The sequence below is a fragment of the Centruroides vittatus genome, unplaced genomic scaffold, assembly GCF_030686945.1.
Source record: "Centruroides vittatus isolate TY-2023 unplaced genomic scaffold, ASM3068694v2 contig_273, whole genome shotgun sequence".
Taxonomy (NCBI): Eukaryota; Metazoa; Arthropoda; class Arachnida; order Scorpiones; family Buthidae; genus Centruroides; species Centruroides vittatus.
The window spans coordinates 804,746-821,472 of NW_027121739.1; the positions used below are offsets into that span (position 1 = coordinate 804,746).

The following is a 16,727-nucleotide window of genomic DNA, read 5'->3' on the forward strand; positions in this document are numbered from 1 at the left end:
TTATATAAATTTATAATTCGTATGAAAACAGATTTGAGTGAAAATATTCTGTTGGAAATGTAATTTACTTGTTTATGAAACTTCCTTCGTGAAAAAATGGTTAGTGTAGAAGGCAAATTGTGTATGGAATTATGTAAAATTGTTTAAAGTAATTTTATTTTTTGAAGAAAAAACACTTTTTAAATTAAATTTAATGTCGTTTATTAAGTTAATAATTATGCAATTTACAGTACAGTACAAAAGTGTATAAAAGCATGAAAAAAAGTCGAAAGTTTAAGGTAAAATTTTATTGTAGAGTAGTAAATTATATAAGCTTATATTTAAAACTGTACTAAAATTCTGAGGAATAACTTGTTTAAAAACTTGTTATAAGTGCCTAGAATTTGTTATAAGTGCTTATATGTGTGTATTTGAAATAATTTGTCCTGAGAATATCAAACATAAGCCGCTTTCATTTTGCTTTGTAAGCTATTGTCGTTATTCATTTTAATTTAAAAATAAAACATACGGACAGACAACTGGGCGGTCGAGTTAGTAATTACCTGTCAGCAACTGTGGAAAATCCTAATCGAGTCCGTGTCAGATTCTCAGAAATTTTCACGAGTATTTTAACACGGATAGATCGAATCTTCTACCTCAACACCTACCTCCATTCTGAGATTGCTGGCATAGAAAAGGCCCTCTTGTTCACCGTGAGGGCCTTTTTTACGCCCAGTTTTAAACATACAAGAAAGAAATTTGTACTGTATATAGTGAAAATGTATTATAAAAATTTATATCTTGTTCTGTTTATAACAAATGCACTTCAATGCCATAAATTATAATGAGTGAATATATAAATATGTATAAATCAAGATCAAAGTTGTTGCAAGGCCATACTTTACTTATTGCAACATTCCATTTTTGTTTACCTTATAATATTTATTTTATTGAAGAATGTTGATTTAGTCGCTTCTTAAGGAAGGTTTTTCTGTATATAGGCTAACTCTTTACATTTCAAATTAATAATTATAAAATATCCTTGCTCAGTTTTAAACTTTAATAACTTTTGATGTATACATGATATAAATTTACTGTAAACGGCACATGAAAGCTTAATTCGTATACTTTTTATATATTACTGTTGTAAATTCATATTAATTCATTTTAATTGATTTCCGGATCCTTTAACTGTTCGAAGTGTGTGTTACGTCTTGTAAAATTCGTAAAGTTATATTGAGTTTTCTAGCTGTTACGTCTAGAAAACTCAATAAAACTTTACGAATTAAGCTTTTATATACTATTTACAACGTGTTTCTATCACGTATACAGTAAATCTAAAGTTATTGAAGTTGCAATAGACTTCACGCCATCATCTGGCATTTTAACTTAAAAGCAGAAGACTTTTAGGTTCTAATCATGAAAATTATCACGAATAAATTTCATAATTGCTTAAAAATATCAGGGATAATTTAATATTTTACTATCATAAACAATAAATTATATAATTAGTCTTAATTATATAATTAGTCTTAATTATATAATTTATCTCTATAATTAGAAAGCTGTAGGAAAGATTTCCGTTTCATACAAACACATCCGTTTATTAAATTTAATTAACTGATGTTCGATGTTAATTTTTTAAAATATTTCAAATGGTAATTATTAAAATATTTTTAAAACGAAAAGGTTTTTCACAATATGAATGTAAATTTTACATGTAAGATATTTTTATAATTATACATTCTATAATGTAGATGTATACAAGGACATACTTGTAAGTGGTTTGTTGGATAAAATCGAGTTTTTTATACTTTTAAAATATATTCGCATTCTTATAAGCTCCATTCAACAACACGATGAAGGTCATGTAAAGTAAAATAATTATTAAATTGATCAAAATGATTAGAATAATCCTTCCTTAAACACAATATCCTTCACACCTCTCTTCTCTCTCCATGCGTGAAGGAGAGATTAAATTTAAACATTTTTATTTATTAAGTGTTTAAATTAACGTTAAGTGTTTTTATATTTAATTAAAATGTATTTGATATTCTTTTCTTATTTTTAAACAAGGACAAGGAACTTTCTAAAAATTGCACTTTGTCCTTGGAAAAAATAGATTTTATTTTAAAAAATAAATAAATAAAATGCAAATGTCAATTGATATAATGAAGCTTTTAATTATAAAGAAAAAAATATTGTAGAAGATACAAAAAAACTTTTAATAAATCAAGATTAAAATGTGAGTTTTAAAGTAGAACTTGTCTTCGTATGAGCAATAGCTTTGGTTTTTTAATGATTTTCAAAATATGATTGTAAACAAGATTAAAATTTATAAATTTAATTAAATAATGGTCTTTCCTGAAGCCTTTTCTAAGTATATTTCTGTATTTAACCTTCTCTTTACAGAATTTATATTACATAAATTTAAGCTAAAATTCCATTAAAATCTGAGCCTAATAACTAATTATTTGATGTTTAATAAATCAGAAATCTAGTAATTATATTCGAAATAATATAACAATTTATTGATTATTATTTTACAAGAATTCTTAAATATTAAATAATTACAAATTATATATATTTAAGCCATTCAATCACATTAATGCCTTTTATGTCCATTTTAATGGCAAGAGATGAATGTGTACCACTTATAACTGGAGTATTTATAAAATTGTCGTGGCATTTGTTACAGAACAAATCCAGAAAGAATGCCTTTGATTAATTTCAAGTAAATTCTGGAGTTGTTAGTCAATGAGTATAGTTGACTGTTGCTGGAATTTCGTATGTTTTCGCTATTCTAGTAAATATAAAAAGTAATGTTTATTTAAAAAATGTTTATACATTCATGGTTATGATGATATTTAGATGTAAGATCTGAACTGAAAATAATGCTTCGGATCATTTTCACATGGCCATGGATCACAGAAATTCTTCGGTATGATAGAAGCTAAAATTGTATCAAAATAACGATTTATTTTTGGATCATTTAGTTCGTTTTTAAAAAGTCTGTGCTTTATTTACAAGATATTCCACCAATTTAACTTAACTTGAAGCACTCGTCCTCCTGATGACCCTTTCGTTGCAACATCTTCGTACATACGATGTACGACTATAAGTGTTCAACTTTAAATAATTTAAAATAAGTAAAAATATAGTCTGTCCCTTTAAGAACCTTCTAATTGATCTTCCACATAGCATGGATTAACAACCGCCGAATTTTTCACCTGCAAACTGTTTCTATGAACTGAATTTTGTACCATATTATCTACATTCTTGTCTAGAACATTATATGAAGTAATAACTGCGTTATTAGATAACTGTCTGATGAAAGACTGTTTTCTCGATTGTTCATTTGTAATGTCTTTAACTTCATTACCGTTATTTTCATGGTTTTTCTTACACGGAATTTGGCCAAAGATGGAAAACAAGACGGGCAATAAAAATAAAGCGTGAAGAGCTGCGAAAGCTATGACTAAAACAATCACTTTAAAAAACACTAAGAATATATAAGCTGGAGCTGTTACTAAAACTAGAATTGCTAAAATAGTAGAAAAACTTCCTTGAACTATTGGTAAACCTACTAAATACAGAGCCGAAGACATTCTTTTGTTGGGATCAGATTCTTTGCTGAAATGTTTATAAGCGTGGGATATATGAGCTGCAAAATCCACCGAAAATCCAATACACATGATGAGATTGATCATAGAAACTGTGTCTAAGTTAACGTTCCATAATGTCATATATCCCATAACACCAACTTGTATGGAAACTATAGATGCTGCTACTGACAATACACTTGTAACACTCGGTATGAATACAAAAGTGATAATCATCATTACTATAGCAGCAATGATTATAGACTGAAACGAGGCTTTGGTCACTAACAAAAACTGATCATAGAAGGCAAACAGAAAGTGATGAACAATGACAGGAAATGGTGCCGATGATGCAATATCTCGTAGTTGAATTAATAATTGTTTATCTTCTTCGACACCATTAACGTTAACTGACTGAACAATAAAGCGACTAGCAATAATTTCTGTGTAGTTTTCGTTAAAAACAAGATCGTCTTTTACTTGACGACCAACGGAAAATTTCAGGAAGACTTTGCGCAAACAGTAGATGAACTCTTGCTTGTTTGTTAGATTATAATTTTGGAAGAGAACTGCCGTTCTCTTATTGGTATAAAACCTCTTGAAGTATCTCAACCAGAATTCTGTTAATCTCGTATCCGAAGAGAGAAACCTATTTGATTCAAACTTCTGTACCAGTTCCTCCAGTTGATCTTGCACTTTTGGATCAGAATAGTCCAGGGTGGTATTAATAATCACTTGAATTCGATCACGATAATCACCGAAATATTTATTTGCATTATCGAATAATTTAACCGGGTACGAGTTATAAGGTGCCAACTTCTGAAATTCCAGTCCTTCTGTAATTTGAGTACAGCCCCAAACAGCAACAGCGAAGTATATTAGAAATAACACTATGACAAGTACTTTGATATATTTATTGCTTAATGTTCTTCCTAAATTGTCTTTGAAACAGGTCATCATGAAGTAACCTTGTTCTGTTGTGGAAACTTCAGTTTTCCTTCCGGTGCATAAAAGTCGATATAAGAAGTTATAATCCTCTGAAAATAATAATAATTGTAAGTACTGTAAACGAAACTGATATCATTCAGAAGCCAATATTAAATTACGAGTGAAGAGGACTTACTTGTTTCTTCCTTTTCTTTAATAGGTAAAAATGTTAAGGAATGTAATTTCTTCTCTTCTGCGTAGCCAAACAGAGCTAAACATCCCCCGAAGAAAGTAATTTGAAACAGGTACGTAAATAAAACTGCAGAAGCAGCTGATGCACAAAATGTTCTCACAACGGGAAAAGGAGCCGTGATTCCAATAAGAAACGATATAAAATTTGTTACAGAAGTAACAGTTATAGAAACTGCTGCATCTTCGTAAGCTTTGGCTAGACGATCTTCCACGGAAGATTTCTTATCCGTACATCTCCATGCTGCTAAAAGCACGAACGTATCATCCATACCAATTCCTGTAAGGGGAAAAAACGTGTTTAGAACCAAAGTTTATTATTAACTACGTGAAAATTGAAACAAATAGCTTAATAGCTTCAAGGTAATACTTACCAAGCATCAAGAAAGGTACAGCGATATTAATATCCACATAATCCAATCCACAATATCCTAAAAATCCGAAAGATGATCCAACCGCTACACCAGAAGAAAACGATCCCAAAACAGAACACCAAGGCTTACTTTCGATCCAATCACTGGAAACTGTTGTCAATATAGAGAAACACAACATAATGATGACGGCAATGGCGTATAATGGTAATAATCCTACAGTTATCCTATGTATTTCGTTTTCTAAAGAACTAGACGTAAAGAAGCTGTGCTCTATCAAATCTATATTTAATTTTTTCAGAAATTCAACTACTTTTTCTTCCCATAATAACGCAAGTTCTTCTTTATGATTATTAGAATTATCTATAAAATACAATAACCTGAGAGCTTTGGCATTTATGATATTCCTATTTTTATCAGTGGTAACTCCACCGAGACTAACGGCATAAAAAACGTACTCGTAAGTATAATTGTTTAAATACAATGGATAAGGCAGGAAATCTGTTCCATTTTCTAAATCCGCTATTCTTTTATCCAATTTTAAATATTCATTTTCGAAGCATTTTCTATTCTTTTTGGCACAGGCATCTTCGTAAGTATACGGAGTTCCGTCAATTTCAATTGTGACGTTTTTTATAAGTTTATCCAATAATTGGACCTGATGAAATATCTTAGATCTTAGAACAGATCCGTTATCTTTAGGAGTGACAACGATTATAGTTTGCCTGCCCATCCTTGTTGCTCTTCCTATATCAAAATTATTCGTAACGTCGTTGGGAAAGAGTTTTTCAATATATTCGCGATTTATCATGGCAGGACTGCCCGTAGCTGTATATAGTGTATCCAAGTCCTTCGTTAGTCTAAGTCTTTGCAAACCAGTTGCAAATATTCCTGCTACAAGAAATGGCACTATAATGAAATAACCTGGATATCTTGCTATTTTCCTTCCTAAGTGAGAAAAGCTCTTGGAAAATAGTTGCTGAACAACGGTTAGTTTCATATTTGTTGATGTTTCTGAAAGAAAAGTAATCAAAAATTAGAATTTTAAATGATTTACATCATTTATTTTATTTAAATAAAGTCATTTAATGTTACAACACTGTCTCGCAATAAAGTAACGTCACGTCTACGAAACGCCTACTCTCCAGTTTAATTCGGGCTTTCATAATTTTCATGGGTAATACAAGGTAGGGCATTGCGCTCCAATCCTTCACCCATACTAAATGACCCCACCGAGGGTCAGACTTACTCATAATGGGCTAAATCAAGGTTTTTAGTGTACTAATGCCTCCAGATAAATGTATGGCACGAAACCATTTATAAGAATATACCATTTTATAAATGGAAGAACACTTTATTCCCTTATAAAGTTCACCAATTTTCCAAATTATGATAATTTCTGGAGAATAAAAATAATGAAAATTGGCAATTAATGGAAATTAATGGATTAAACCGACGATAAAGAAAGCTCATAAGCAATACGATTGAAACGGGAATTATAAAATATAATTAGTTAAAACAATAGGAAGATTAGCAGTTGGAAATGCGAAAAGGAAAGTAATAATATAAGGAACATTATCAGACAATCAGAATAACAATTTAATAACTCAAGATAATAAATTGATAATTGAAATGCCGAATCTATTATAGAAAAAAGGATAACAGATAAAATCTCCATTAAAATTGAATAGAAATACAACTTTGTGTTAATAATTTTCCTTATTTCGAGAAGAAACGAATGAAAAATAAAATATTTTCTTATAAACTTTAGAGGAATTTCTCATTGTTCTGTGAAATTTCTCTTTTTGTTGTAACTATTCTGTTTGCAAAGCTGTATTATCAAACAGGACACTGTGTTAATTCCCGGAAGACACAAGTATATTATTGCTGTATGACTGTTATTATTTTCAATAAAATTTTAATTTACAACAAATTTAAAATAAATGCATCATCTTATAAGAGTTTATCAGTTTGAATAATTATTTTTTGCTCGTGTATCATATTAGGTGAGTAAATTAGAACACATTTAAAGTTTACTTGACCCAAATAAGAAAAGAAAGTTGTTCAAGTTTCTTCTGTTTGGTTCGTTAGTTGAAAAATTTCAGGTAATTTTTTTATTTTATTATTATATTTCTGGCTGGTTAGCCCTTTCACAAGGTCATTACTGAGAATGGACATAAAACGTGTTAACAATACCCTATTGCTGTTCTTACACGTGTTTCGCATTAGGATATCTGTCAGCATCTGTCCTATATACTCAAATTTTTTTGAGTGTGTATTTATCAGATAAATAGTAAACATATATTATATTCACTACTGTTCTGGAGGCTATACAATAATAATTATTTAGGAAGTTTGATATTAAATGCTTTCTAATTATTAATTATTCTACTTAACTTACAAAACAAAACGGATTTTTTTACACATTAGATTAAATGTTAAGTTTGGAAGTAATTTTATGTTTGCTTACTGGACATTTTTCACTCTTATTTATAATTTTTTGTAGGAATAGTAACAAAAATTGCTTTTTAGGAAAAAATAAATAAATTTTTGAATGAAAAACTTATATTTAAGTTAGATTATTATATAATAATTTTAAATATTTACAGTAATATTATTTTCATAATTATAAGGAAGTGAAAATAAATACATGACATGAATATTTTACCATATATCAATTAAAAGACCATTGTTTAATTAACCACTTTTTAATGCTATTTCCATGTATATCAGTGGTCACTTTCACTCGAGTTGAAGTGGCTACTGAAATATTGTTTACTATTTTAGTAAATTTAATTTTACCTTTTTTTTTTTTTGAAGTTTTACAAGATTGTTCTCTATCACTAGACTCTCCGACAGTTTGCATGCGGTAAAAGTGATGCATATTACTCCCAAATCTAGGCTGTTTTATTACATATGAAATAAATAATGATAACTTGTATGAGTAATAATATGCTGATTATTTATAGAAAATATTTAATGATGTATGAAGTTTACAATAACTTTTAGGGCTGATACTGATGTAACTGTAGCCTGTTACATGTTACATTATTTGTATGTACATACTGTATATGTAAAAACAATATATTCACCCAATATAAGTCCAAAGCAAAATGGAAGAAATTAAAAAAGCATAACATGTATAATTTAATTATTTTTTAAAATAATGTCTAATATCTTAAACAAATTAATTAGAATATTTTATTTTTCTTCATATAAATTATCCTATTTTTTAAATAAAATCTCCTTGTCCATAACAGGTTTCCTTATATTACTTTATTTATTAAATTAAAAATGGATTGATAATTATCTAATTTTTTGTTACTTTATCTTCAGGAAATCTTTCAAAGATTTCCTGAAGATAAAGTAACAAATACTATTAAAGTTACTATTAAAATTAGTGATCCCAAATGAGTTTTATAAATTCATTAATATACTTATATTAATGAATTTATAAAGCTTCAAAATATCTATCGTATATTTAGATATATTTTCATTTTACTCCGGTTGTAAAGTTAATAATCTAATGGATTCAATCAGTATCAGGAAGTATATATAAGCCTACAGCATATAGGATTATTTCATGGAGCTATCACTTAAAATATATTCCGGATTAAGGAAATTAATCAAATATAGAATGTGATTTTATTTTTAACATGTCATGCTAACTTAAAACTTGTCATGAAACATTGAAATTATTAATACATGAGTGGAATAATAAAATATAATAACCTAATTACAAGATTCAGATTACATTCTAGCTTAAACTTTATAAAAATCTGTAAATTAATTTCCTGTCTTTATAAGTAAAACATTTAACTGTCTTCCTGTTTTTAATGCCAGTTCTCTATGGAATTTGAAGTAGTTTTGGGGGTTGATATTAATGTAACTGTACCTAATATACTGTACATATGCTGTATATAAAGTATAGTATGGTGTGTATAGGTTATATTACATGTATATAAGCAATATAGGTTCAATAAATGCTTTAAATAAGCAAAATGAAGCCAATTAAAAAAATGTAATTAAATTATTTTCTTATAAAATCTATAAAAAATGATATTTTTCGTGTTACAAAAATATGCTTAAGTATTTAGAACTGAATTTTTAATTATATTAAACAGTGAAGGAAAAAAACAATAAATTATTTTTGCCATTAAACTAATTAAAAATATTCTTTAAAAAATTAGCCTTGATGTCCCTTGTACAAATATTTCAAAACTGTATAGTAGAAGCTATGTTGAAATTTTACTCAATAAAATTCAAGGATATTTAATAAACTTTCATTTTTTATTTTTATTTGAGAAATAAAAATGTTTAAAATACTTATTTATTTTAAAATTGTTTATAAATAAAAATAAAGAATTGTTAATATTCATGGCAACATTGCATGCGTAAAAGTGAGTCAGTCAGTTTTTAAAGGTCAGCAAATGCCTTTTAAAAAAATAAAAGGAAAATTTTGATAGGAAAATGAAATTGAAAGAACTTTCAGCAGTGAAAGTGAAGTTGAAAAGAATAATATTTTAATTATTATGCCTTTGTGTCCTTTTTAACTCTATTAAAAATTTATTTTGTATACTAGTACTTTCTATATATTAACAGGACTTATTATACTGGAAATTATGGATGCAGATATTTAGTCTTACAGATCAAAAATAATGTTCTTTATTTAGTTCACCATTTTTTTTAAATAGAATAATATTTTTCTCACTATTTTCTACAAAATTAATTTAAAAATTTAATAAAATGTTGCAGGAAATAATATCAAAGTAAAACTAAACATTTTCCTTATACTTTTACTCTAAATCACATGTTTAATGATGAAAACATTTCAAGTTACATGTCTTCATACTACATTTATATACAATGTTTATGCAGATAATAAAAAATATATTAAATTTTAATTTAAGTCTATCAAAATAATTTTAGATTTTAAAATCTAAAATTAATAAAAACTGAAAAAATGAGGACATATTTTAGTTTAGTTTTTCAAGCAAATATACATATACAGCCTTAATATGAGTATAACCTATCAAATATTCTATATTGATAATTTAGGTTATAAAAATTATGAGTAGAAGGTTTACTTTAATTTAGTTTGATTAATTTTAAATTAATATACTTATAAAGCGTTTATAAAGGCATCAAAAGTACCTGGTTACCTCCATGAATGTTCCTTTGTGATTAAAGCTTTGAAGACAGGTTTACATCTTTTTATCTTCGTGCGGAATATGTCCTTGATTATTATTATGCTTTAAAAACAATAGTAGAATGTCGTAGGAACAAAAATTGACGCAAATTAGGATTTTTCATTGTAAATTTCTCTTATTTTCATCACGAAATGTGACATACGAAATGGTATATAGGATGGGAATATTGTTATAGCTATCGATTCTAAATAAGGAGATAAATAGGTTAGAAAGAGTATTAAGGTAGTGAAAGAACAAGTGGAAAGACAGCTAATTTATGGAGAAAAGTTAAGGAGGAAAGGAGATTTGAAGATATGGAAGACTTTAAATGGCACGTATGTAAGTTTATTAAACTTATAATTCATTTTAATTATAGAAAATATTAAATTTATATGTTATATTAGTTTTAGAGGTGTATTTTCTTATTATATTATATCGCTAAATCTATAATAACAGTTGATTAGTCACTAAGCAAAGAAAAGGATATGGAGTAACCTGTTTCTAGAATATATAAAAAGTTCAACCTGAATTTTTGTGAAGATTATAATGTTCATAATGTTATAAAAGTTCTTTTTTTATGACAGTACTTAGAAAAAAGTATGGGTATTGATTCCAAGATCATATTCATTTCCTGTAAGAAAGTTATTGACTCAATAGTTTAGAATGTCTTGCAAAATTTCCACCGTTGCTCAAGAAACAGTTTCATAAATTAATTCAATTTTTTAATTGGAGTATAATACTTTATATGATTTTAATATGCTATTTTACTTCTTAATTTGTAAACCATAATTAGGAAAAAATTACATCTAAGATGATACAATATTGGAGTAATTAAATTTTAAAGTTATTTACACTAATTTTGATTAAAATAATTAAAGTATACCACAAAGGAAGTGGTTAAAATGGAAAAAAAAGTGGTAAGAGGAAGTGGCCTTTTACAAATATTCCTAAAGTTAAGGTGTCTTTTAAATTGGTAAGCCGAAACAGAGATAAGCGCGTTTAAAGATAATGAAATTAGAATCTAAGAGAGATAAATATTTTAAAATACTAAAAAAAACTTAGCATCGGAAGTTTATAAGATAATAAAATTGTCAATTTACCTTTTCAATTATTCATAGGGTAAGGATAGTTCCTATCAGAGACCAAGTTCTCTCCCTCCACTTTCACAGTTGATGATTGAATGCCGTGTTCTGAGACACTCTAACTCTCCTTGAATGAGTGAAATTGTCCCGGGGCAGTGTTCCTGACCCGAAGAGTTCTCTATTGTTTATGCAATTGGGTGACTTGTGGGGTTTTTTACCTGTTCTACACATATTGCATATACACGAAATCCTAGGAAGACTGTTTAACCTTGACTTTTTTCTCAAATGTAATATCGATTTTTCTTGTTTCTTCTTTTCCGGGAAGATTAAAAAGATAAACAAGTTTAGTTATTACACGAAGGTATTGAAATTAGTTAAATCATCACGCTATTATTTACCATCGTATTGCTGAAATGTTAACAATGGCCTAATGGATAACAGATTTTTTATGTAAAAAATAAGATCATCTGGCAAATATATTCAAGGAATCTTCATAAAAATATATATTTTTTTTTCTTTTTCTTTTTAATTTTAAAAATAAACAATGCCTGGCTTCTTAATCTAAACCAAATCCTTGACATCCTTATTATGACTGGGATGCTTAAAAGGAATAAATTAATGTATTGAATGTTGCGAAATCGAGTTTTTGACACATTTTTGTATATATAAAATTTGTCATGGTCGTGTTAAAATTCAATATTTTACCAGAGAAACAACTCGTACAGTTTTAATTAAGTAGGGACGCAAGGGTTGAGGATCTGTTGGGGTGAGATCAATGCTCTTATGATGACCAGAGGGGAGAAAGTTTGACAGTTCAATGTCCTCGACTGAAAAGAGAGAGAGAGTTTAAGTAAATGGAAATGTATAAAGTTGCAATTTTATAGCAAGCACATTTTGTAACTACTGTATTTTTGAAATATTTTACGTAATTTTTCGAGCTGTATCACTTAGTACAATATAAAGTTGTAAGAACAAAGTGTCCATTAAATCCATTAATTTTGGAAGATTAACGCATATTTTAGGTATACAACTCATAGTTTTGTGTAAATAATGTATTAAATTAACACACGTGGTAAAAATTCGCCATTTTTCTAGCACATAGATTGATAAACTAATTATTACATTGAAATCAGTAAATAAAAAATAAAATTTTTTACATCACCACAAAAAGAAAATAGTAATTTAATTTTAATTATGTGACTATTCAATGACCTTCCCAAATTGGGATTTATTGCTAATTTGAAAATTACGAGATACGTCCTTAGCATAATCTTTTTCAACCTTAACACAATGTAAATTAATACCCTTGATAAACTTTACAAATTATATCACATATTATTAAATGCCATTTTAAGACTTTAAAAAGTAAAAGTTTAAAAGTGTATACGGGTCACAATGACACGATAACAATAAACACTCTCACTACACGAAAATAATACTGCTTAACAATTACGGACAGACACTTAACACACTAACGATTTTCAATAATATGAATAATTGTACTTTAACAATAAGATAAAATTATAGATATAAGGTTTAGCAGACCGTAACAGGGCCAGAAAAAGTTGTCACAATATCCTATTTTAGTTGTTCGTACTTAATATTTTCAAAATAAATCTATAAATAAACGATTAATAAGAATAGAAAACACACAAACACATAAAAATTTGTAATTTTCGAAGTAAGAAAGGGGAAAACCCATTATTGCAATGACGCCACTCTGACGTCACCGAAACAACCCCACTCCACATTGCGTCAAATCATTACAGGTTTGACTACCTATTCAAGCCGATAATTATGCATTGCCGTTGTTTGAATTCAAAATTATGTCACAGAATTACATTTTAATAGTAATTCTTATTATATGATAATAATATTCATTAAAAGTTATTGGAATTTTTTGTTATAAATGTAACAACCATTCTAAATTTAGTAAGAAATCAGTAGAAGTAAGTCTGTTAGCGCATAAATAATGCATTGAACATTCCAGTATTACCATAGGTTCTTAGAAATTTGCATAAGAATGCGTTTAAAAATCGCCATTGGGTTATCTGCATATACTTAATTAACAAATGTTTTTGACATTAATTACCATTAATTTTAAATTACACGTGTCTTAAATGTAACAATAAACCATACCTTTACACATCTACAACTAAATAAATTTAGTAATTAAGCGTCAATAAAATACATATAGCCTATAAAAGAAAAACGTTTGAGACATTACATACCTGAAAGTTTCTACACACATTTATACCTTTAACACGTAAAAAATATAAAACAATTAAACAAAATACGCGCTCCTGTTAGCACATAAGTGCACTTAACTCAACCATAGTAGTTACGTAAATACGTGTAAACCATTAACTATATAACGTAATAATACAAAATGATTTATATCCCCCCCTTTTAATAGCATTCCTAATTAGATTAGTACATAGAGTATGTCTGTCCGTAGCAATCAAAGTAAATATGGTTCAACCAGTAAATTTTATAATCCCTAATTAATTGTAATAAGTAAAATATAATTTCTGACCTTTTTCCTTTGTTGTAAACTGTGGAAAGACTGGACTTTTTATTTTATTTTTATAACTCCATGTCGTAAAATACGTAATGACATCAGTAATGTGGTCGTAAGTCGAATTTATTGTTTACAAATTAACAATGAGTCATAAGTGGATAGAAAATGACGATATTTAAAATAATTATAATTTACTTTTTTTTTTATAACAATTGTTTTAAATATGAGATTTTTTTAATATTTAAAATATTCAAATTTTTATGTAGAATTAATATTTTTCTTTTTAAATTAAAATTAATGGCAATCGAAAGTATAGAAATATTTCTGTTTAGTCGTTATAAAAAGGCTACGAATAAAGATTTAATAAGAGGGCTCCAGACCTTACCTATAAAAGCGCCCGGTTATAGGCCCTTCCATGCTTTATATGACAGTGAAAAGTATGCAAATGTGCGACAAAATAGATAAAGAACAGCTTAATGAGAGAGTCTAAGGCCCCACGTATAGAAGAGCCTGGCTCTAGGTCTATCAAGTGTTTTAAGACGATGAAAAGTATAGAAATATATTACTCCGAACAGCAAACCTTTTAATTAGCATAAATGAAAATGGTAATTAAAACACTAAATTTGAAACGTTATTTTGAACATAAAAGACCTCAAAAATGACCTCTGCATGACGATCCGCAAGCTTAACGGCCTGTATTGTTCTTGTTAAAGCATTTTCGCTCGTGTCGAAGGTCTTTCATGTACTAAAATCATGGAAATATTTTAATACGTTTTTCTATTGTCTAATGCATTATCATGGTATCCTTTATCATCCATTACATTAAAAAAAAATGTTCGTTATTTTCCTTATGATTTTCATCTTAAAATTATATTTTGCTAATTATCGATTGCGTGATATGTGTATCAATAACATTTTATAAATTATGTATAATGTCTGTCGCTCACTCTGTACATTTATTCAGAAATACGAAAGTGACATTCCGGTGTCTAAAAGTAAGGACGTGTCTTATAAGGGCGTAAAATGTCATAAAAAGTAATAAGTTTTTAATGTATTTATTCTAATTAAACTAAAAAAATCTGAATGTTTAGGCTACTATTTTTATTAAGCAGCTACAAGCAGAATTATGTAGCCAAGGTCGATATAATTTTAAATCTTTGTCACGGCCGAGTAAATGTGACAAACACACTGCAAATCGAATGCCAACTTGCTAAGAAAAAATAGCCAACAAATTGAATCATGTGTATACCTAATTTTATGGGTATACACGTGCTTCGTTGCTACAACGTACTTGCCATTTAAACGTCAGGTACAGTACTTGATATTTTAGAAATATATCTGAAAATAAACTACTTAAGGAAAAATTCTGTATAAATATAAATAATACGCTCTTGTAAAAATAAAATAAAAGTCGAAACTAAAGAATTTTTCCTTTTACATCATCAAATTGTAGAGAAATTTCGTGTTTTATAATTACAAAACACCGCCATGTTGTGCAATTCTCTTGGATAGAGAAAGTGGGCCTGTTCTTTGGTAGGGGGATTCAAATCAGTCTTTAGGACCTGGCAGGCTGGATTTAGACTTGTCGTGACCTTAAGTCAGTGTTTTTCAACCGGGGTGCCACGGCGCCACGATTGGGGTGTCACAAAGTTTAGGGCCGATAATAAAAGTAGATTTAAAAAACAATAGCGAGACTATTATTTTACATGTAGGTAATTCGACAAAATTCAATGGACTTAAATTTTGATTTTTAACACGTAGAAACGCGTTTATTGCATTAAAATGCTACTTCAAACTGTCAATTTTTAAAATCTCTCTTCTCGGGGAGAGAGTCCCCTCCCCGGACCTCACCCCAGCGTTGCGCGTAATATTCGTTTCGTTCATCTGATCCATTAGCCTCCCCTTATTTAGATTCTAGATCCGCCGCTGGTCAAGGGTGTCACGATTTTTTATTTTTCAATCAGGGGTGCCACTCAATGAAAAAGGTTGAAAAACACTGCCTTAAGCTATAACACATAGCAGGCCCTTCCCCTTCACATGGACAAAGGGGGGACAAACGGGGCACAGCCTTTCCTGGAATCGAGTAAAAATTTCCTAAGCTATAACATAATCAGGGGCTACCAGAGGCATGAAAAACCAGACACGAGGAATTAAAGCTCTATACAATTTTTTTTGTTCACTTCCTTTAATATAATAATTTAATTCGTACGGAGCTCTAATGCGCATTTTGTCACATATTGGGGTCAGACAAATATTTGCTTTAGGTCTCTATTACATACTGGCCTTCCCCGCAACCAAATACGTGTAAAAGATATGAGACCCTAAGCTACGGACTCATAACGCCAGGCCCTAAAAGGAAATTACCCTTATATCTAACTAAGTTATATACGCTAATTTATATTTATTACCGTGTTTCCCCGAAAATAAGACCTAGTAGAGGTTTTGCTGAATTGCTAAATATAAGGCCTCCCCGGAAAGTAAGACCTAGCAAAGTTTTCGTTTGGAAGCATGCCCTCCGAACATAACACCAGAGCATGCAGCTGTGATTCTTTTTAGCCTGCCGCCATTATCCCCTACTTTCACCGTCCGTTGCAGAGCAGCTGCATGCAGGACATGAAGACCGTCACCTACCATCAACCCTGATGTTCCCTTCCGCGGCCGTCACTTGTAAATGTGCAGGCAAGGCATCAAGAGGCCCGTCGCCTGCCGCCATACCGTACGCTGTCCCTGCTGTGCTGTGGTGAGCTCCCCTGGTGGCCGGAAGCCGCCATACCATACGAAAAATAAGACATCCCCTTGAAAATAAG

General features: G+C 29.1%; 1 protein-coding gene and 1 long non-coding RNA gene across 4 annotated transcripts in view; one reads left to right on the forward strand and one right to left on the reverse strand.

The window, feature by feature from the left end:
- Window positions 1-2,958: 2,958 nt before the first annotated feature.
- On the reverse strand, window positions 2,959-13,746 carry LOC136971854 (patched domain-containing protein 3-like). Of its 3 annotated transcripts, none has more exons than XM_067266356.1 (4): window positions 13,631-13,746; window positions 5,132-6,142; window positions 4,705-5,037; window positions 2,959-4,618 (listed from the first exon to the last, which is right to left on the reverse strand). In XM_067266356.1, the coding sequence occupies exons 2-4, from the start codon at window positions 6,126-6,128 to the stop codon at window positions 3,150-3,152; spliced, it is 2,799 nt and encodes a 932-aa protein (XP_067122457.1). In that variant the 5' UTR covers window positions 6,129-6,142; window positions 13,631-13,746; the 3' UTR covers window positions 2,959-3,149. The 3 variants fall into 3 exon arrangements, with proteins under 3 accessions (XP_067122457.1, XP_067122456.1, XP_067122458.1); XM_067266355.1 differs by lacking the exon at window positions 13,631-13,746 and adding an exon at window positions 11,418-11,711; XM_067266357.1 differs by lacking the exon at window positions 13,631-13,746 and adding an exon at window positions 10,283-10,307.
- LOC136971856 (uncharacterized) overlaps window positions 10,336-16,727 on the forward strand; it is a 41,266-nt gene continuing 34,874 nt past the window's right edge. The window contains exon 1 of the long non-coding RNA XR_010880230.1: window positions 10,336-10,656. This is a non-coding gene — a long non-coding RNA (uncharacterized lncRNA). The remainder of the gene's footprint in view (window positions 10,657-16,727) is intronic.

Bases quoted from the DNA above. Each gene is read 5' to 3' on its own strand.
- LOC136971854 (XM_067266356.1), bottom strand. From the start codon at position 6,128: ATGAAACTAACCGTTGTTCAGCAACTATTTTCCAAGAGCTTTTCTCAC. The intron at 5,038-5,131 runs GTAAGTATTACC...TTCCCCTTACAG, and splicing joins TGTACCTTTCTTGATGCTTG to GAATTGGTATGGATGATACG. The intron at 4,619-4,704 runs GTAAGTCCTCTT...TATTATTTTCAG, and splicing joins TAAAGAAAAGGAAGAAACAA to AGGATTATAACTTCTTATAT.